General features: G+C 41.7%; 1 protein-coding gene and 1 non-coding gene across 2 annotated transcripts in view; one reads left to right on the top strand and one right to left on the bottom strand.

The window, feature by feature from the left end:
* Nucleotides 1-753: 753 nt before the first annotated feature.
* On the top strand, nucleotides 754-826 carry Trnar-acg (transfer RNA arginine (anticodon ACG)). Its single transcript has one exon. It is a non-coding gene; the product is annotated as a tRNA-Arg (tRNA).
* A 3,400-nt stretch (nucleotides 827-4,226) lies between these two features.
* Nucleotides 4,227-23,483, bottom strand: part of LOC134222956 (uncharacterized) — a 36,127-nt gene continuing 16,870 nt past the window's right edge. Inside the window, exons 2-4 of the mRNA XM_062702097.1 lie at nucleotides 5,641-5,999; nucleotides 4,870-5,507; nucleotides 4,227-4,819 (exon numbers count right to left, since the gene is read on the bottom strand). Of these exons, the coding sequence (XP_062558081.1) occupies nucleotides 4,227-4,819; nucleotides 4,870-5,507; nucleotides 5,641-5,999 (1,590 nt within the window). The remainder of the gene's footprint in view (nucleotides 4,820-4,869; nucleotides 5,508-5,640; nucleotides 6,000-23,483) is intronic.

Genomic DNA, 23,483 nt, shown 5'->3' with positions numbered 1-23,483 from the left:
AATTTTTAGTTTCAAGTCTTGTCAAGTTACATACAATAACACAAAGATTCGACGTTCTGATACATACAATAACAAAATGATACTGCCTTGTTTACAACACCCCATACTCTGACTGGGGTTTAATATCTCAGGGTTTAATCACCGTGGAAACTTTATTTGTTGTTTTGATTGACTTTTTCCGGTAAATAGTAAATCAAGACAACAATTTGGCGTTACACGTTTCGGCAGTCATAAAACGCTACTAGCTGGCAACATCCTAGTTGTTCAGTCAGAATATGGTTGCTGTCGATCTCAATACGTTTGCACTGAAGCAATCAATTCTAATCAAAACATGATCATTTAACTCATAAACTTACATCACACAGTGATTAAAATCCGGATATTTCTACTGCAGGTTAATCCATCCCATAATGCTATCAGCATTCCCACGTGACAAGAAACACTTGTTGATTGGATTTACGACATCAAATTGGAAGTTCCCATTCATACAATCTAGATTTCTTATATGATTTCCACTCTGGTTATCAGACAGAACGAATATATGACGACCATTTGGCTCCCGTACAGTAGGTCACGCAGTCAGAAAATAAGCGATAAGGATGAGGCGAAAAACAAACCGACCGAAGCGCATGAGCAGCCAATTTAGGAGGAGGGTGCGTATTTTTAGATTGAGGTGCTACGGAAGAGGCAAACGAAATATAGAAGCATAAGCGAAGGGAACATTGAATGAAATAGTTCGCTACTTGTATGAAGGGTCCTGTGGCGCAATGGATAACGCGTCTGACTACGGATCAGAAGATTCCAGGTTCGACTCCTGGCAGGATCGATTCTTTTTAGCATTTTTGAATACTCGAACTTGAATTATGTAACCAATTGAGAAAACTAGTGGGACTATTGCTATTTCTCGTACCGCAGGATCAAACCTCCAGGCATTATTTATCATTAATGTCATCACTTTCAAGCGCATTATCAACTGGGAACAAATTCGAAAACAATCAAATAGATAATATAATATAGCATGATGTATCGATCCAAATAAGATACGAGTAACTGTATGAAAAGATGTAAATTTCAAGTGACGTACGTTTTCTGTTCACACGTACGAATGGAGCCAGATTATACTTTTAATTATAAAACTTTCAATCAATTTATTTTTTCTCCGTGTGATTTTTTCATTTATTTTAAACTCTTTCCATCTCAATACTGCAAACGAAGCAACAAAAGACAACCCGTCAGCTTATCCTTTTGCCCTACTTTTCCCATCCCGATACAATTCTATGCCATAATAGTCATCCTTGACAATCAGCTCGCTTCAAATTAATACATGATTCACTCTACAAATAACGGCATTGCGAAAGATTTGTCCCGAAAGTAGAATTTATGGTTTTGTACTTGACAGAATTGTGATTTATGTTTTCAGCTTTTTTTTTATTTCATGTGCCGCAGCCTCTATCCACATTCCCAGTATTCTGTTGCTGCATTGCGTGGTGGCACTGAGCCTTTAATCCTCAATTCGACTGATGATGCCCTCCTTGGCCATCCAGGGCTCCACGCCAACCCGCAAAATCGACCTTGGAAATCTCGCTAATGATGACCGTTCGTTCGGTCGGTTGGCTGCAAAAGTTTTGATAAGCTCAAGTTTTCCTCCTCCGAGATAACAACCGAATGAATAGGGACATGGTATAACAATAATAAAAAAAAATGCTCCATCCTCGGATGCGGCGATCCGGATGGGTTCCGGCCAACAACAGGCAGAAATCGAATTAATCATCGGATTAGCTCGAAGGGACATTATTATTTTAATGGTGACAACAAGAGGTTTCTTTTTGTTCGGCTCTCTATCCTGTCCCGACGAAACGAGCAAACAATTATGAAAACAGGGGCCTGCGGAAACTTTCGCTTCACCATATCGGAAGGATGCGTAAAAGATGTATCGTTCCGCCACGACGATCCGCAGAAGGGGGTATACGATTGAACGACGAACATAACTAGAAGTCTAGCTCTTGATATTAGTGTCATTTCTTGAGAATTGTGCTTCTTTCTTGGTAATTGATTCTAATTTTTAAAGATTACATGATCTTGCCAAAACTCGAATGAAAGTCGATAGTAAAGCGATTAAAATTATGACTTCCACCGTAAGAATTTTATCATTCATTAACCTTCACGCTAGCTAAAATTTGAATTTATCAACGATCTTTAGAAAACGATGTAAATTAAGACGGAAAATGCAACTTGTTTTGTTTATGTGGACGAATTCAACCAATTCAATTTAGATCTTACTGTAAAGTCATTTAGAAAATATTTAAAAGGATCAACTGTATCACAAAATATGCATATTTGTCAAATATTATGTATCTAAAAAAATTCAAAATATGTTGACTATTGACTATTTTTTCCTGTAGATCTGATAATAATGGTACCCTCTAATGTCCTTTAATACAGCAAGAATAGATATTGCGATAATTCGGCCACTGCGCGCCCTGCTGTGACCTGGTCCTCTGCGATGCAGCCGTGTGTGGCTCCATTTGTTTCGTTAATGGTTTTACTTTGCTAGTTTTGCACTTTCAGGTGTTATTTATGGTTTTCATCGATTGTGTAAAACTTTTGCCATTTCGCTTTTCCCCCGGCCTGTGAGCATGGGACGGTCTTGCTGTGACTGTTTGTTGCTTTGTTTTGTCCCTCGAAAGCGAGAGTCAGGAAAAGTCCTTGCCCTCTAGCTGGCACTCTGGAAGGTCGCCACGTTTACAATGAATTGATTACTTTTTAAAGATGCTGTCGTTTATCATCGGAGAGCCAGAAAAAATGTGAAACGATCAAGGACTATTTACACTTCGAATAAATCACGCGTCCGAGTCGTGTGAAAGCTGGGAAAGCCTTAAGAAAGTTAAAAATGCTATAAATCATTTCTAAGAAAGAATATATTTTGTTCCTTTGCAATCCATAATGTATCGTCAGCTATTTGCCTAATTCAACAGATAAGTTTTGATGGCGTTATAGGTCAGAACTTGCGAAGTGGCAGAGGGAACCAAAATCCATATAAAATACGGGATTTGCTATCAATTTATGCACAATTCGCGAACTTAACTATAAAGCATTAAACAAGAACAACAGTGGCCTTGTCTTTGCGGTTAACGTTTTGTCATAGGTTATAAAGAGTGGTTATAAAGAGTGGATATTGAATCGACGCACAGTGGTGCGTTTGGGGAAAAACGTGAACTTCATTAACATTTCAGGATGTTGTTTTTTGCATCAGTGTCTTCGGGAATTATTTTTTCAAAAATATGGCTCATAGAATGACGAAAAGGCAGACCAGACCAAACAGACAGATTGCAATGCAGCTAGTTGAAAAATGATAAGTAAAATTCCGTTTCAAAAAGCCGGCCGAATACCCTGTAGAGAATTCATGATAGTTTCTTATCTTCATCTTATTAGCAATCTCCCCGGAATCATCATCGGACCTAGTCGGGTCGAGAAAATCCAACTCGGGAGTGTGTTGGTCGATGGCCCGAATCCAACTCGGGATTGAGTTGGACGATGACCGGAATCGTCATCGGACCTAGTCGGGTCCAGAAAATCCAACTCAGGAATGAGTTGGTCCACAGCCGGAATCATCATCGAACCCAGTCGGGTCAAAAAACTCGGGAGAAAATTTGTCAATGGCCGGAGTAGTCATCGGACTAGTCGGGTCGAGAAAATTCAACTCGGGAGTTGGTTGGATGATGACCATAATCGTTATCGGATCAAGTTAGGTCGACAAAATCCAACTCGGGAATGAGTTGGTCGATAGCCGGAATCGTCATCGGACCTAGTTGAGTCAAGAAAATCCAACTCGGTAGTGAGTTGGTCGATGGCCGGAATCCAAGTCGGGAGTTAGTTGGATGATGACCAGAATCGTCATCAGACCTAGTCGGGTCAAGAAAATCCAACTCGGGAATGAGTTGGTCGATAGCTGGAATCGTCATCGGACGTAGTCCGTTCGAGAAAATCTAACTCGGGAGTAAGTATGTCTATGGCCGGAATCGTCGTCGGACTTAGTCTGGTCGAGAAAATCCAACTTGGGAGTGAGCTGGTCGATAGCCCGAAACGTCATCGGATCTAGTTGGGTTAAGCAACTTTAGCAACTTTAGCTTTAGCTTTAACAGCTTAGCTTTAAGCTAACACAAAGCTTTAGCTTAACTTTAACAGCTTTAGCTTAACTGAAGCAACTTTAGCAGCACAGCCAGGCTTTAGCAACAGGCTGAGCAGGCAGCTTTAACAACTGGGCAGGCAGGCAGCAGCTGAGCTTTGACAGGCAACTGAGGCAGGCTGAGCCAGGCTTTAGCAGGCAGCTTTAGCTTGCAGGCAGGCAGGCAGGCAGGCTGAGCAGGCTGAGCCAGGCTGAGCAGGCTGAGCCAGGCAGGCAGGCGGGCTGAGCGGGCTGAGCCCAGGCTGAGCTGGCTGAGGCAGGCTGGGCAGGCGGGCGGGCTGAGCCCAGGCTGAGGCAGGCAGGCTGGGCGGGCTGCAGGCAGGCTGAGCCGGGCTGGGGCCCAGGGCACAGGCAGGCTGAGGCCGGGCTGGGGCGGGGCTGAGCCAGGCTGGGAGCCCAGGGCTGGGCAGGCTGGGCTGAGCTGAGGGGCAGGCGGGCTGGGGCTGAGGCAGGCTGGGCGGGGGCAGGGGGGCTGGTGGGGCTGGGGCCAGGGCTGGGAGCCAGGCTGGCGGGCGCTGGGGCGGGGCTGGGGCAGGGCCAGGCACAGGCTGGGGCTGGGGCTGGGGCTGAGCCCAGGCTGGGGCCCGGGGCTGGGGCCAGGCTGGGGCTGGGCCGGGCTGGCTGGGGCTGGGGCTGGGCGGGCAGGGCTGGGGCTGGGGCTGGGGCTGGGCGGGCTGGGGCACTGGGCAGGCTGGGGCCCAGGCTGGCTGGGCGGGGCAGGCTGGGCAGGCTGAGCCAGGCAGGCAGGCTGGGCAGGCTGACAGGCTGAGCAGGCAGGCGGGCCAGGCTGAGCCAGGGCAGGCTGGAGCCCAGGCTGAGGCAGGCTGAGCCCAGGCTGAGGCAGGCTGAGCGGGCTGGGGCTGGGGCGGAGCTGAGGCAGGCTGGAGCAGGGGCCAGGCTGGGGCCAGGCTGGGCGGGCTGGGCGGGCAGGCGGGCTGGGCCAGGCAGGCTGGGGGCGGGCTGACAGGCTGGGCGGGGCTGGGCTGGGCCAGGGCTGAGCGGGCTGGGGCCCAGGCTGGGCAGGCAGGGCTGGGGCGGGCTGGGCCAGGCGGGCTGGGGCCGGGGCTGGGCGGAGGCAGGCAGGCTGGGGCACTGGGGCTGGGGCTGGGGGCGGGCTGGGGCCGGGCTGGGGCCCAGGCTGGGGCTGAGCAGGGGCTGGCTGGGGCAGGCTGGGGCCTGGGGCTGGGCGGGCAGGCTGGTGGCTGGGGGCGCAGGCAGGCCAGGCTGAGCCAGGCTGGCAGGCTGAGGCAGGCTGGGGCAGGCTGGGAGCGGGCTGAGCGGAGGCAGGCACTGGTGAGGCTGGGGCTGGGGCTGAGCCAGGCTGGGCAGGCAGGCTGAGCAGGCTGAGCCGGGCTGAGCCAGGCTGGTGGGCAGGCTGGGCAGGCTGAGCCCAGGCTGAGCAGGCTGAGCGCAGGCAGGCTGAGCAGGGCGCAGGCAGGCTGAGCAGGCTGAGCCCAGGCTGGGGGCTGGGCTGGGCTGAGCCGGGCAGGCTGGGCTGAGCCGGAGGCTGGGCCAGGCAGGCGGGGCTGGGGCGGGCTGGGCAGGCTGAGCTGGGGCCAGGCTGGGGCCGGGCTGGGCAGGCTGAGGCAGGCTGGGCAGGCTGGGCCAGGCTGGGGCAGGGGCTGGGGCTGGGCGGGCTGGTGGGGCTGGGGCCAGGGCTGGCGGGCTGGGGCTGGCTGAGGCAGGCTGGGGCTGAGGCTGGAGCCAGGGCTGGGGCGGGCTGGGGCGGGGCTGGGGCAGGGCTGGGGGCTGGGCAGGCTGGGCTGGGGCCCAGGCTGGGGCTGGGGCTGGCTGGGGCAGGGCTGGGGCCAGGCTGGGGCCCGGGGCTGGGGCGGCTTTAAGCAGCTTTAAGCTGGGGCTTTAGCTTTAACAACTTTAAGCTTAACTGGCCAGCTTTAACTGCTTTAACTTAGCTTACTTTAAGCTTAACAACTTTAGCTTAGCTTTAGCTTAGCTTTAACTTACTTTAACAGCTTTAGCTTAACTGTAGCTTAGCTTTAACAGCTTTAACTTTAGCTTAGCTTTAACAACTTTAACTTTAGCTTTAGCTTAGCTTTAACAACTTTAAGCTTAGCTTTAGCTTAGCTTTAACAACTTTAGCTTAGCTTTAACAGCTTTAGCTTAGCTTTAAGCTTAGCTTTAACAACTTTAGCTTAGCTTTAAACAGCTTTAGCTTAGCTTTAGCTCAGCTTGATGATGCCTGCGGTACATAATTCGGGCCTGGTGGCCTCACAACTGGATCTCAAACAACGAGCTCCATCGTCGTTGTCACCAGAGGCCGATAACAACAGAAATTCGGGATCGGAAGTGGGGCTAGGTCGACCACACTCTACGTAGGGACGGAAACGAAACCTGTAAACAAGCATTAGACTGGAACCCAGCGGGACATCGCAGCAGAGGCAAACCCAGAGGCTCATGGCGGCGAAGCCTCAATAAAAAAATAAAAGGAGTCGACCGAGACAACGCTCAGGATGGAGATCTTTCAAGTCGGTCCTTTGCACCAGCGGAGGTGTACATGACCCATAAGTAAGTATGTAAGTAAGTAAACATTAAAAAAACTCGATTCGGAACTACTGAGCCCAACTGTCATTTTTATTATTCCAGTGACATTATTTTATTATTTATTGAAAGACGCAGCAAAGCAGAAACAATAATAATGACAGTTGTGCGCTACTTCCGTATTGAGTGGGGGCCCTCGAAAAAGTGTGTAAAATTAGTTTTGAATTCCGGGAGACTGGTCCTTAAATTAATTCTAGTGTGCCACGTCGAGCGTGCTTACTAAGGGTATGCGATAACACACTTTTTTCCTAACGAAACGAAATGAAACGAAATTTAAAATGTCTATGTTGATTCGGATCGAAACGAAACGAAATAAAGATTTCTTTCGAGACTTCGAAACGATAGACGAATCCAAGTAAAAATAAGAAGAAGACACACGACGGTGTTAACTTTGACAGATCCTACAGCACAGCATAGGAAGATTATTTTAAAATGCTTATTATAAATTCTAGACAAATTGTAATTAAAATCTGATTGAAGTATGATACGGAAAAAGTTCTGAATTACATATTCGGAAGCTTATCTCAATTTTTTGAATATTTTCCAAAAATGTATCTATCATACAGTTCGGAACTTTTTCCGTATCATACTTCAATCAGATTTTAATTACATTTTGTCTAGAATTTATTATAAGCATTTTAAAATAATCTTCCTATGCTGTGCTGTAGGATCTGTCAAAGTTAACACCGTCGTGTGTCTTCTTCTTATTTTTACTTGGATTCGTCTATACGAAATCAAGGTTCACTTAATTCGAAATTTTTCGAAACGAAACGAAATTTAATTTTTATTCCGCGAAATTTTTATTAAATTGGTTTTACATTATGTACGCAATTCTGATTTCACTTTTTCGAAATCGAATAACTGTTTTGCAACCAAACGAGTTACAATAACAGAAAAGGCAATCTGTGATAAATCGCCACATTCTCGCCGTTTATACCATTGGCGATAAGACAATACCCCAGCATTTGTGCCGCTTCAAAGGAATTCATCGTGGAGCGTGTGCTCCCGAATCTGATCAATTTTATATCAGTAAGTATATAAAAATAAAGGGATTTGGGATTTTTCATATACGGATTCAAATTTCGTTTGAAATCTTAGTTCACTTAAGAATTATGTAATTATGCTGAAGCATACTTCATATTGTCTTGTCAGCGTGGACTAAGTACTGACCAGGCTTGTAAAATGTCATCTGCATGTCATTTGACTAATTTGCTCATAACTTTCTTTAGAAGCAAAATTTCTTCCATAATTTTGAATGTACTCATAACGCTTGAGTAGGGTTATATTTTTGTCCAAGGGTACATTGCTCTAAGTATAACATCAAAGGCTGGAGAGTGAAAACTCTTCAAAATGTCACGTGTCATTTGACATAATGTCATTTGAATGACATTTTGCCTCCCACGCCCCAGATTACATATTTACAGCAAAGTCTCGTTAGACAAAGTTGTAGGCCCATTTAACCGCTATAAGTTCGTCATACAACATGAATTGATAGCTACCTTCTGAAACAAGTTCTGGGAAAATTATACAAACGAATGCAAATGACATTTTACAACACTGGTACTGACTTAGTCAAAATTAGAAAATGAATGCTTAGATTTTTTTTTATTTAGTGGGATACTCGATTATGTATCCACACCTGCCAGGCGTATACGCAGATAGAGAATTGATATTACTAGACCAACATTTGAAAAGAGCGTTTCAGCCAAAATGTATTCCATCTTATTCTTCGTCTACATATACTGTATATATAGCATACATTTGCTCACTAGAAGAATCCTGTGCACCTTTCTAAAATGCACGAAGATATGTATTACCGATTGAAATTCACAGACCCATAGTATTATATACAATCAGCTCGACAAACTGAGGTATTGTTTTTGTGTCCTTGGCATATGAGAACAGCTGTTATGGTCAGTATGAGCTGAAAGCAATTATATGTAAGTAAAGAACTTTCAGCAATTTTAATGATCTTTCAACCCGTTCTGGATTTTTTTTTGCACATTCCATGCGAAGATCTAGAAATGCCCACAAATCTGCATTGTTCCTTACATACTGTGCAAATAGTCAAAAAAAAGCTTATTAGCTTGATTAACTATACACATTAGAGTGGGGCGCAGTTGTATGGAAAAACGCAAACTTCGTTCGATCAAGTGAGATCAAGGTTTTTCTGAATCGTTTTGGGACCCCAATCAACTGTGCAAAATATGGGCTCAATTGGTTGCAACCTCGCATGCCGCATCGCGTTTTAAATTTACATGGAGATTAGTATGGGAAAACGTACTTTTTACATTTTTGCTCTTAGCAGCTTAAATTTATCATCAATCACGTGACTCAATACGTTAGCATCTAGTCTGGAGGATGCCGAAAGACTTTGCCGAAGATGGTACGTAGCTGGAAGGTTTACTATAAGGTTTATTACGTTTCGAAAATTGATTGTGTAAACCATAACTTATTTCGTAGACGTTCCAGCAACGTGCCTTCTTGAGCAAAGTTTTTCGGCATCCTTTGGACTATACTTTAACGCAATGTGCCACTTGGTTTACGATGAACTGATGCCTCTAGTAGTAGAAATGCAAAAATATACGTTCTCCCATACTAATTTCCATACAAACTTCAAACACGATGCGGAAAGCGAGGAAGCAACCAATCGGTCTCAAATTCAGCAAGTTGTTCAGGACCCAGAATGGCTTCGAAAAACCATTGATTTGAAAAAATGACCATGACGCCCCACTCTAATACACATCGTAGTTGCTAATCATGATTGGCCGAGAAACAGCAAATATGCACACTGCACAGCTCACCAATTAACTAATATTCTTGGGATATAAAAAAGTTATTCTTATTGTATACTTGCTTCGGAGTTTCCAATAATGATGCGGGTTACGTGCTTATAGTCAATTTAGGATTAGGAGAGGAAAATTAGTTTAACACTCATTGTTATAAGAGACCGAGGAATGCTCTGCATCTCCGTGAGCGCTACGGGAAAGGAATCGTTGGTTAGTTTAGAAGGTAATTCATGTGAAACCCCTTGATAAGCGACAAAATATTTATTGTAAACGAAGTTACTTTGAAAACAAGAAGACGAAAACTGTGTTTCAAATCAATCCAACGCAAGATCAATGTGCTTCGTTTAATAATCTTCTACAACACGATCGATTCCGCACTAAATAATTTTGTGCTTCGATGCAGACATAAGTTTTATCACTTCACGTTCTCCCACACTAGCTGGCGTGATCAGCATCAACACGATCGATTGCACACTGGTTAAACAAATTTCTGCTACGCGAGGTAGATTTTTTTCACTTCGCGTTCTCCCGGACTAGCTGCCGTCCCATGACCAGCATCCATACGATCGTTTCCGCATTCATGTAGAAGAAAACTACATATGAATTTGTCGAATTCCGCGGAATTCCGTTAAATTTCGTTAGAAGCTAGTTTTTTCCAGCGAAATTTTTGTAATTGTACGAAACGAAACGAAATCAAGAAATCAGATTTCGCCATGCTCAAATTCCGCGGAATTCCGTTTCGAACCACCTGAAACGAAATTTTTCGAAATACCGCATATGCTTAGTGCTTACAGCTGTACGCTAAGAGATAATTTTTATCAACTATCACCGAAAATCTGTAAAATTTATTTATTTACCGAGTAGATATTCGCGATTTATTTTAATAATACATAATTGCTTCAGTTTCATTAATTTGCCTAATATGAAAAAGTTTTCTAAACGTTGCAACATTTATTTTATGTTTGTAATTAATATTTTGTCGATATCTGGCATGTGCCAAATTTTGAATTTTGTTAATAAAACGAGTGAATTTGTTTCTTAGGTGCTGTTTTTTGCTATTCTCATCAATATTAAATCACAATTTAAGCGAGCAAAAAATTCTTCAAACAAGATATCGCTTCACTTGCTTTCCATTTGCTCTGGTCATTCCATTCTAAGCGATCGTCACTTTTAAAACAGGATGTTCATTTCCAATCCGTTTCTTGGTTCTATTCCATCTTCTGATCATATCAGTTGTACAAAATGATGGAATAGAAAAGAGCATATCAGCCTAAAATTAAGAGGTCAAAATCAATTACTTCCGGGGAAAATCTCTTAAAGCGAAGATCTATGCTTCCACACAACTGTTGGATTTCATCAAGCAAAATTGCCTTCCGTTTCACATTTTTCCGCTCAATGATTCTCCCTTATAGTTTCTCTACCTGCGATCTAGCTAATAAATGTTCGATGAAACTAGGAAAGACCTAAGCAACTACTGCAATACACACCATCCGGCGCTTCGGAAGCAACAGCCGCATCATCCTAGGCAAGGATATTGCCGAGGAAAAGCTAATCCACGCCTCTAGCTTATCGTGTTTCGCCACCGCACCTTACCGCAGAACGAGGTTAGCTTCTAATGAATCCTTTCAGTCGGGTTAGGCAAGGAGGAGTCTTGCACAAGGGAAACGGCAAATAAGTCAAGCAAACGTCTAAGAAATACTAATTATTTCTTTTCTCGCAACTGCGGGCGCCAGTGCGGGGCATCGTCTTTGTGTCAGACGTTGTTGGTGTTGCTACCGAGTGCTGGGGAGCTTACAAACACAATAGGCATTACGAAGAATTCGTTCATCACTCCCCTTGGCCGTAGTGTACAGGGTTGCATTCTTCGGCGGGATGAGATGCCAAATACAAAACTTCCTTCGAAGTAGGATAGTCGTTTTCGATTTCCTGGGCATTATATTATCAGGAAGTTAGTAAAAATTCTATAACAGAATAGCTGAAAATTATTAATTTTAAATTCGTGTAGCTTTTAAGTTTATCACTGCAATGATAGTAGGTATGATTCATTTTAAAATATGCTACATATTTTATATTTTACTCTTACTACCCCTAAGCATAAATATGACCCTGGTTTTGGCTTTTTTTGCGCTCGACTTGAACTTCAAACTAAGATGATGCAGGACTGGATTCGTCTGAAGCCTTATAGACTTTAGTGATGTAGGAGGCACGAAACTTTTGTTTCGTCCCAGTTATCGCTCTGTGAGTGAAGATAGACGGTTCACATGTTCACTTGCAGCAAATATTGCTAAAGCATGCTCCTGAGCGGCAACTACAGTAGCAACGAGGCCTCCAGAATCACTAGGGAAATTGATGCTGCACAAGAAAAACATTAACATTAGATCTGATCCTGTTTCGCAGTACCCACGTATATTATAGACTCATGCAGGATTTTGTTTGCCTTTCCGTTTCGTTCCTAGTTAGCGGCAGATTGTTGGCAGGGAAAGCATAAGCTACTTTCCACCAAGAAGAGTACTAATCATCTCGTTCGTCATTATAATCATTTGTTCGTTGATTCGTAGAAAATGCTGATGCGGATGCAAGATGAAACGGCGGTTGCCGAGGATCCACTTTCACGGCGATGATGCTCTGGTAGGAGCTGGGGTGATGCGGGAGGTTGGGTTTTGCGAAAGAAAAGGCCCGAAAATGAACTTCGAGGAAAATACTGCAATCATCATTAGGTGTTTGTTTAGGGCCAGTGATGTGTTTGTTCAGTTACGGAAGTTTCATCATTAAAAATGGGGGCTTAATTTTAAAACTTTGTTTCATACAATGAAGAAATTTTAGTACGTTGTATGGATTGCGTTATGAATATTTTAGCAATGTATATATGAAAAAAAATGTTCTCAAACATCTGTACTATATATTAGGTAATCAAAACATGTTTGTATAATTGATAGAATTGTTACAGTGGCATAGTTATTTGCTATTATGGTCCTAATAGGGTGCCTGTTAAGAAAATTGAGCTAAAGCATTCTTGAATACTTCACACTGGTAGGCAAAACCAACCATGACCGACATGATTGACAGAGTCAAAGCAACTGCAGCTGGCAAACAGGACATATTGTAATTCAATCCAATGTAGAACGCACCGTATACCGGCAAAATGTCACTTCCGCTTGCAGCGGAATAGACCGAAGGATAGAGCTCAGTAAAATACGTAATCCTAATTGTTGCTTCGGGCGTAGCCAATTATAATCTGTTGATTCAAATGTTACCAACGTGAATCGTTTTCCAGTGGTGCGCAGTGCAAACATAAATCTCACATTTTTCTTCGCTTGCCATTCACCAACCGAACAAACCAAGACCACCCTTATTTGAAGTACCTACCGGCGATGATGACGGGGATGATGTGAAATCAAGCGTGAATCCATTGACGACATGCAATTTCCTACCGTGGATGGGGGAAGTGGGAGAAATCAGATACCCCGAAGGTATGTGATGGATAAAATAAATTTACCGATAATTCACTTTAGAAGCTGAAATAAAAACCTGATTAATCCGCCTAGCAGTAATGCTACCTTTCTCGTCTGTTATAATAATAGATTTTTTCCCATAATTTTTGCGCCCATGGTTCATCTGGTTATATTTCAATAATTTTAAGTAACCTTTTTTGCGCATACACACATACACATACATACACACGAACACACACAAACTAGGGCATCACCTCAATTCGTCGAGCTAAGTCAATTGATATATAAGACTATGGGTGTCCGGGCCTCCTATAAACAGTTTGTTTTTAGAGCGAAAACATAGCCTTAACTACTAAATGCTAAATAACTCAATAACTTACTAAATGCTAATTGCATTAGAAAAGTTGTAAAGATGAATTCTTTCATCAATATCAATACATTGGTTCATTATTACGAATGCAGCTATGCATTACTTGCTTTATTTCAACATGTCAATTATTGCGGTCGCAAAAGGGCCCACTTTAAGTCAACTTTAAGGGCTGTGTTATCTACAAGTATATAAGCTTAGTGGTGACTTGTGTGGTGAAGACCTTTAAGTATTCATTTTCAGTCAATGAATATAAAACAAATTTTTATTTTTTCTCACTCTTGTGACACTGTTTGTGTCAGTAAATTAATTTGATTATGTTTGGCTACGAAACTTTCATTTCTCCAAAACACTACTTCTAACTCGTTTTAAATTCTGTTTACATACTCCAAAATTAGTGGAAAATACATCGCACATGGTGCACCAATGAATAAAAAGTACGTATTTTTTTTTACGAGGAAGGACTGTTTGGCCGGATGCCATTTGGCAGAAGGCAACTAGGCCGAAAGTTGTTTGGTCGATCAGATCATTAGGGCGAAAGTCAATTGGTCGAAAGGGTCATATTGGCCGAATAGGTCATTTGGCCGAACAGGACATTTGGCTGAATAGGTCATTTGACCGACCATCTGATTAGGCCGAGCAGGACATTTTGTCGAATAGGTCATTTGAAAAGTGAGAAATGAGGTGTGAAAATGGAGTAATCTCACAAAAGCGAGTAGTGCGAAGTGGGTAGTAATGCGTCTCACTACTCACTTCGCGCTTCTCACCTTTCACATTGAGAAGCGAGACGTCTCGCTTTTCAAACCTCATTTATCACTATTCAGCTATTCAGCCAAATGATCGGCCACATGTCGTATTCGGCCTATTCGGCCAAATAACCTATCCGGCCGGATGACCTTTTCGGCCAAATGACCTATTCGGCCGGATGACCCGTTAGTCAAATGACTTTCGGCCAGATGGGTTTCAGTCTAATGGTTTGTTCGGCTACGTATAGGCATTATTCTCAAATGTTTCTAGGTATAGTGATTATTCTCAAATTGGAAAGTACTCATGAAATGAGACGAACGGGACATATGGTCAAATGGATCAAATTGCGTATTTTTTTTCGAATGGGGCGTACGGTCACAAATGCTAACTAGGCCAAACGGATCATAGAGCAGAAAATATCGTTTGACGGAACGGATCATATGGCCGATCATGTTATTTTGCTGAAAACATTTAGCCCAACAGGTCGTTTGACAGAATATCAACTAATTGGCTCAGACAGTAGATGGATAAGTATTAGATTACATATGGCATAGCATGGCATTTAAAATCTTTTGATCAACATGTTTTGTAAGACGGTTCTTTATGTGTCAGATGTCCATCGCAGTAGCCCAATTTTTATACTTGAGAACATGCGAACCAAAACAATAAATTTGACATTAAAGATACTTTATGCAAAATATGGGTTACTATGATTGAATTGTGTTGATCACCATCATCATCATCATCGTATGTGGCAACACATTTTTATCAAACATGTTGTAGATCGTGGAAAATTCACGTCACAATTAGTTTGATCTTTATCTTCCTTAAGAAGTTTATTTTAAGCAATGAAATTCGTTTCGATTGGTGTTGTACTGCAAATCCATTCCGTCTTGAAAAAGCTTACCTTGAAAGGAAGGCTCTTCTTGGATATCGTATTAGGATAACTACTCCGACGTTGTTGCACAATAATATAATAACTATACCGTAACACTAAGCCCCGAGAGCTGCACGTGAAATGACTTTCTCCGACAGTAATTGGGGATATCGCAATTGAAATTGGGAGAGATTTTTTTTAAATCAGAACATTTGTGTTGGGTAAGCAACCAAGTACAGTCAAATATGCAGAGTATCAATCTCGATTTAATTGAGCAGAGTAGTTCACAAAATGTGTGCAAAATCATAATTTTGCACAAATGCTTCAAATCCATGATTTTGCAAAAAAATTGAAATTATTTCTGACTTGAAATATTTTGGCTTTTTCAGTCAGATATATTCAAACGGGTTTTTATTTGCATTGCATGGGGAAAGCCCGTTTGAATATATCAGACTGAAAAAGCCAAAATATTTCAATAAACATCCCAGTCGAACTGTAATCAATTATTTCTGAGTTATTTTCTAATCAGTAGACCAAACTTCGCTCAACGCTCAAAAGCAAATAAGCGCTATTGAGGATCTAAAAGGAAATTGTCTATCTATCAACACAACATCAATTTTGATGTTTGTGTTAGAGAAGCGCTTCAACATCAAATGGTTTCAGGAGGCAAGACTTCCTCATCGTCCATTGCCGGAATCCCGCCCGTTTAGTAAATGTTACTATTGTATGGGTGAAGCCTCTGGCCTATTTTTATTGTATACAAACAAAGCGTTCTCCTGCTCGCGTGTTGATTTGTTGAAAGTTTCGAAGCGATTATGCGAAATGGCTGGTCGTAAGCAGGAAAAGAGGAAAAACCTAGCAGCACTTGTTGAGAAAAGCAAGCGGAAGTGCTGGCGGAGGAAATCTAAGTACATCTACCTACATACATACATTTCTTCACTTATTAACAGCATTCGAGTTACATTTAGCTACTAACAGCATTTACATTTATCTTGGTGTCGCTGAGGAAATTAAGCGAATTAGAATCTCTATTAATCCATATTTATCTATCTATCTTCTATCTATCTATCTATCTATCTATCTATCTATCTATCTATATCTATCTATATATATATATATAAAACTCAATGTTTGTATGTTTGTATGTATGTTTGTATGTATGTTCCAGCATAACTTCTGAACCCATTTACCGATTTTAACCAAATTTGGAACACACATTCTTTATCTTAAGGAGACGACATGCCCTTTGGAAAAGGAGGAGGGTGTGGGGGGAGGTGTATTGCTTAGTTATCGGTCAACTCAGTGTAAATTCTTGTGTAACCCCTTGTGTAACCCCTTGGCCGATTTCAACCAAATTTGAAACACAAATTCTTTAACCTACAGAGGGAACGATAGGGGGGTTAAGCATGCTCTTTGGAAAAGGTGGAGGGTGTGGGGGAGGGGTATTGCTTAGATATCGATCAACTCAGTGTAAATTCTGAACCCCTTGGCCGATTTCAACCAAATTTGGAACACAAATTCTTTATCTTAAGGAGACGACCATAGGAGAGTTGAGCATGCTCTTTGGGAAAGGGGGAGGGTATGGGGGAAGGGGTATTGCTTAATTATCGATCAACTCAGTGTAAATTCGGAACCCCTTGGTCGATTTCGACCAAATTTGGAACACAAGTTCTTTATGTTACAGAGGAGACGGTAGGGGGGGTTAAGCATGCTCTTTGGAAAAGGGGGAGGGTGTGAGGGGAAATGTATTGCTAAATTATAGATCAACGCAGTGTAAATTCTGAATCCCTTGGCCGATTTCAACCAAATTTGGAACACAAATTCTTTATCTTAAAGAGACGACGATAGGAGGTTAGGGATGCTCTTTACAAAAGAGGGAGGGTATGGGGGGAGGGGTATTGTTTAGCAATCGATCAACTCAATGTAAATCCTGAGCCTCATGACCGATTTGAACCAAATTTGTATCAAATATTGTCTAATAATAAGGAAGCGATTTTAGTGGATGTGGTTAAGTCATTTTAAAAGGGGGAGGGTGTGGGAGAGGGGTATTGTTTAGTTATCGATCAATTCAGCATGACTTCTGAACCCATTTATCGATGTCCACCAAATTTGGAACCTATATTATCTGTCTAAGGAAGACTATATCAGACTGGGTAGGAGTGCCATAGCTAAATTAGAGAGAGGGTATATTCATTAAACGAACAGTTTAGTATACCTTTTTATCGCATAGGTCATTCAAAACCAATCACGTAAACACGTAATCTCCACCCAAAGGAAACTATTACAGAGAGGCTGGAAGGGACTTTTGGAATGGGAGGGAGGGGGGGTATTGGGATTGGGTTGTTTAGAAAACGACTTAATTTAAAATCCCTTTATTCAGTTCATCCGAGGTTCTTTGACATTATATAATGCTCCGAAAACAAATTGCCCGAATTCCTTAAAAATAGCAATCCCATTAACCCCAATAGCAAGGCCATTAACATAACACTATTTGGCCTAAGGCCATTCGACATAGGACATTTGTGATAATTATGAACAGCATCAAAAAAATCTTGCATAGAAAGCAATCATTTGCTGGGTATAAAACAATGGTAATTGTTGTTCATCGGACTAATGGTATGCCCAGTGAAAAGCAATGATTAATGTGTTTCCTCCTGAGTGGTGGATGTGATTGATTCTTTAAAAGTAGGCATTTGCCCGGAATAAGGCAATGGTGGGTGTGATCCCTTCTTTAAAATATGCGTTGCCCGGAATATGGCATCGATGGATGTTTTTCCTTCTTTAGAAATAGACGTTTGCCCGGAATAAGACCTTTCGAACCCACGATCCCTTCTTCAAAATCAGTAAATGTTTCCAAAAGCCTTCTTTTAATCAAATGATAAAGTATGAATAAGTAAACACAATTACCCTGTTGACCAATTGGTTTTTATCATTTTCCGATTGTAAAAGAAAACTGCAAACCAAACTGGCCATTCCGAGTAAGGCCGGGTACATAAAGCTAGTAATCTATTAAACCAGAAAACCACTGGAAAAGGGGTATTACCGATTTGATTTTTTTTTCATTGTAAAAAAAACAATTGATTGAAAAAACCCTATTCTAGTAAAAAGAATTATTGTTGATTATGATTACCTTTCCACCTTTCCAGTCAGTAAATCAACATTTTCCGTCGCTGCATTTGTTAGTGATTGAAATCTTATAAATCTAAAATCAGAATCTGACGAGAGAACTTCACTTAGTTGCTATTGAGGCCAACATCATCCACTTGAAAATTTGCCGATGAAACGTTAATACATTGATGTTGTTTCTGTTCTCGCTGCTGAACTTCGAAGAAAATTCTCACGGTTCCCTTCTCTCAAATAGAAATGTGGTTATGAAAAGAACCGAATCAATTTCCATAATGCGCCTTTTCAATCACTAGTAGCAACAAAACCAAAATCAGAATCTTGAGAGAATTGCACTTAGCTGCCACTGACGCCATCCATGCGAATACATATTTGCAGCACCTCTCAACGATGGGCGCTCGTGATTCAACAGCTAGACGGAAACTTTCTGACGTCGTACTTTGAACAAATTCGTCTCGCCCAATCTTCCTTTGTATAGAATGGTGGTCCTTAGAAGAACCGATTAATTACTAATAATGCAATCGGTATGAGTACAAATATTGTGTAACGCTCACCAAAGGGGTGTGGCCCCAACGTTAACTTTATTGATTGCAAGAAAGCAACTTTTCTGCGCGCGAGAGCCATTTCGTTCGAGATGTCGCGAAGACCATACCGCGGTCCCACCATCGGAATCGGCGGAATTTCTGCCGGAATTTTATTCGCACCGATGGTGTGGGTCATGTGGTCGTCGTCGTCGTCAGCGTCAGTAGCGCCAGATTAAATTTTCTTGCCTGTTTTGCTACGATGGCGGCTGCAGCGCAGCAGCAGTGCAGTGGAGCACATTTCAGCAACGGTGCCGTCTGAAGTACTAATGATTGGCTACTATCAGTGAAAGCAACTCTTAAGCCACTACTTTGGGCGATTTTGATAATAGTACAAATTAATCGCTTGGTGATTGCAAAAAGTTTCTGTCGGTAGCAGAGCGTACGACGGAGAAAGTGCAGAAAAATATTCGCATAGATTGCAGGACAGCAAAATTATAATTTTGGTAATTTTGTCTGCTACTTGTCTCAGGTTTTATTTCCATCCAGGCGAATACATTTTTGCAATCTCTCCTTCTGACGCGTTTCATGCTATGTGGATGTGAGAATCATAATATAATGGCAAGTGGGAGAGTAACAAGGCTATAAATGATACAACTGGAATTACAACCATGCAAACTTGTGTCCTTTTCCGTCATCAAGCTAAATTGAATCGGGAAGATTGTGTTAGTCAAAGTAATATTGATGTACACGATCCATATAATTGTTCTAGGAGGAGCCAACGAGAGTTTAGATGTATTGATCGAAACCAAATAATCCGAATTAATGCAATGAGCTGGATTAACAGTCTGAATAAATAATAAATAATGGATTAACAAGCATGACATTCTCTGATCAGTTTGTATACTAGATTTGATACAAAATGCTTAACACAAAGAATGCCACACAAAATTGTTTTGGGTGTACTACAGACGGCAACAGTCTGCTGTCGCCAAGCGATTATAATTTGCACTTTCAACTAAATTCGTCTCGGCTAAACCTTCGCCTCCACAAAATTGTGATCCTTCTGCAACAAAACCAAAAAAGGATGTTGAGAAAAATTTACTTGGCTCCTACCGATGCCGATGCCATGCGAATAAATATTTGTAGCATCTTCCTCTGACGCGCGCTCGTTATTCTTCTACGGACGGCAACTTTCAGGCGTCGCAACACGGTTAATTTGCACTTTCTTCACAAAACAACCTTCCTTATTTAAAATGGTGGTCCTGAAAAGAATCAATTTATTGGTCCTGCAAAAAAAAACACACAGATAGAAAAATCCACTGAAAATTACGCTGAAGATGATGCACATAAGTGGAACGCCATTTTTAGCGTAACTCCACACTGGATATAGCCTAAATGTATACAATATTTGACGTGAATCGTCAATATTGCATTCAAGTTGCAATCAATCTTGTCAGCAAGAGGACCATTTCAGCGCAGAATAGCGTAAATTTTCGCATGCCAAGTTTTACGCGCTGTTTATTCTTCATTATTTTTTTCTGTGCAGATCCAGAACCATGGAAGAAAATTTCACTGGTGTGACCCTGACGCCAACGATAGCCACTCGATAGTTTGCCGCTAAACCACTACAGATGCAGAGAAAATGAAACGGTGGGTCACCACAACGCCCGTAACTTACATCATTCTGATGTTCGTGTTAGGAATGCATGAACGGGATTGGTTGGTTCTGATATTTTTACTAGGCAGGACAAGAATTGAAATTTTCAATTGTTTATCGTAAATAATAAAAAGTTTCAAAGAAATCAACAAATTGCTGGAGAGTTTCAGAGTCGATTAATATATAAATCTCGAAAATCCATCGAAAGGTGAAGGCTCTATCAACGTTCAAAATATTGCATGATTTCGTGACGGTCCCTATTTTTAGATTCTGATTTGGCACCCAGTACCTTCGAGTAAGACGTTGTCCAACGTCAAAATCACAGAAAACAAATGATTATCTTCGTATCTTTGACCGACGTGTCGTTTTGCTGAATAATTGATAAATCTCTCACATTGTGAGAAGCGGTAAATCAACAGTGACGGCTAAATAATGAGAGTTGGGCAATGAAGTGAGTAGTGGGAAGTCAGAAATGATTATTTAGTGAGAAGAGAAAAGAGAGGGGTAAGACGTCTCAATTCTCTTTTTTTACTTCTCATTTGCCACTAGGAAACATATCACTTCTTACTCATCATATATAACTGTGAGAAGTGAGAAATGAGAATTTATAAATGTGAATGGAGAAGTAAGATGTGGGAAATGAAAAGTGAGAAGTGATGAGTCTCACTTCTCTATTGTAATTTCTCAATTCTGTGTTCTCAAGAACTCACTATATAAGAAAAAGCAGTAACAAGAGAGACATCTCACTTACGAGTTATATCTTCAAACTTCTTATTTTCAAAAAGTTAATTGAGAATAATTGAACAGTGAGAAGTGAGAGTGAGGAGTGATAAATGAGAGGTTAGACGTGTCACACCGTAGTTCTAACTCCTTAATAAATATTTTTGTTTAAATCTCACTTCTACTGTAAGAAGTGAGAAATTATCTATAAGAAATGAGACGACTCACTTCTTACTTTTCACTTCCCATTCCTTATTTCTCCATTTCACACTCTCCTTTTCTTACTTCTCAGTTAAAATAATCACTTCCCGCTCCTCACTTTTCAAAACAAAAAGTTAGAATGAGAAATGAGAAGTAAGACTTCTCATTTTCTACTACTCATGTCTCACTTCTTACTGTGAGTATGTGAGTAAGAAGTTAGAAATGTAAAATGAGATTGCTCTTTTCTCACTAATCACTTTTTACTTTCCATTTTCCCTTCTCATTTCCCATTTCTCACCACACACTTCTCAGCTCTTTCTCCTGACTTTTCATTCTCACATCTCACTGTGATAAGTTGGAAATAAGAAGTGAGAAGTGATTATTGCTAAAATAAAGTGAGAAATGAGATGTAAAAAGTGAGAATAGAGGATTGGAAAATGGGAAATGGAAAAATAAAAGTTGAAAAAGAGAAGTGAAATATGGAGAAAAAATGCCATCATATTTAGCACACTAGAACTGCGCCACGTGGATAAAAGAACGAAGTAGAGTCGCGAATAGACGCTTCACAGCTTAACTCTTCTCGAATATTTTTTTCAATTTGAAAGTATCGTCTGGATGTGCTACGTGTTTTACACGTTACGTATTACAATGGTGCTAGTGCGGTATGGTTTTAATTCAAATAGACAATTAGGTTTCGATAGAGCGCAGATAAAATCACGACTGTGGCAACCGCATTGAATTATTCGTCCCCGGATGTTCATTTTTAACAGCACCAATAGAATTCGAAGCGCCATAAAGAATCGATATCCGGATATGAATATCTAATTTTTTTTTTTTTTTATTATTCCTTTATTTATTTGTTAGGCACTCTGTGTTACTTAACCGCTACTGTGCCGAGATCTACTGTGGCATTCTGCTCTACAGAATCCACACAGAATCTATTTTTAGATTTCCATTGCTATTATTGTTGTCGTTGCCAGTCCATCTCATCGTGAGTCCATTGTGTCAGTTTGTCCATGTCGTCCATCCGATGATCGTTGCATTGTTCGGTTGCCATTAATCCGGGTAACGTTGGAGGAATGCCTCCGAGAAGAACAAGTTGTCAGTCGTCATCAGGCAGCCGTGACGGTAAAGCGTGTACCCCAAACGCCACCGTATGGGCTGCGGATCTGGCGACTGACGAGGGTTTAGGGGAGGGGCTAAGAATCGATCCCATGACCATCCGCTTGTAAGGCGAACGTGTAGCCAACTACGCTTCGGGACCCCCCTTATGAATATCTCATATTTTCGCATATTTTGTGTTGTAACGCGTTTGTTTAAATCTGGTCTGGACCTAATCGACCAAATGGTTTTTGATACAATTAAATAATCGACTTAATGGCCTACTCTCTCAAACACTCTGGTCGATTATTTTTTGGTCATATCTTTTGTTCGAACAAACAACATTTCCGATTATACAACTGGTTCGGCCAAATCACTTTACCGACCATTTGCCTTGTTCGGACAATTTACATTTTCGACAATATGACCTGTTTAGACGACGTTTTCAACCGTATGTCCCTTTCGCCTAAATTGCAATAGCGGCCATGACCAAAAGGCCAAACGACATTTTATACCAAGCAGCGAGTGCCGCCAACTAATATTTTCGGCCGTATGCCCTTTCGATCAAATGACAATTTAAAAAAAAAGCAATCTCGTAAAGCACCCTCCTCAAAACTGATCAAACGTTTACAACTGGTTGGTTTACAATTATTTACGATAGTTGATACACTATACGACCCTTGATAAAGGCCACAAGCACAACCCATCGGCTAAAACGTCGGGCAAGCCAAAAACCATCGTCCATCGTCCTATTCCCAGCAAAGCTCATTTGTACCAACGCTCCCCTTACCGGAAACAAACTTTGTAGAGTGTGCGTGCACATGTGTAACAATGTTTTGCTTTTCCCACCCCTTCGGCCAACGGGTAAAAATCCGAGATGGTTTTTCGATTCCTACTGATGATGAGGCTACCTCCCCCTTGGTAATAATTAAATGTTATTTTATGTTTTCGTTTAACGAGCAAATTACTTCCAGTGAATTTGCGACAACGTCGCCGAGGTAGAGAAAACAAACATAAAAATCTCTCGATAAAGATCGGATCCGGTGACGTCAACCCGGGAATCGATTCAATCTCCCGAAAGGTTTTTTTTATGGATTCATAATGAACTGTATCGAATTTCGTTTAGAAAGGAATCGCCGCGGGCGGCGGCTGCATGTACTATTTCAGCGACTGAAGTAAT

The sequence above is a fragment of the Armigeres subalbatus genome, chromosome 3 (genome assembly GCF_024139115.2).
Source record: "Armigeres subalbatus isolate Guangzhou_Male chromosome 3, GZ_Asu_2, whole genome shotgun sequence".
NCBI lineage: Eukaryota > Metazoa > Arthropoda > Insecta > Diptera > Culicidae > Armigeres > Armigeres subalbatus.
The sequence above is the reverse complement of the archived record's forward strand: the minus strand, read 5'-3'. Positions and strand labels throughout refer to the sequence as shown.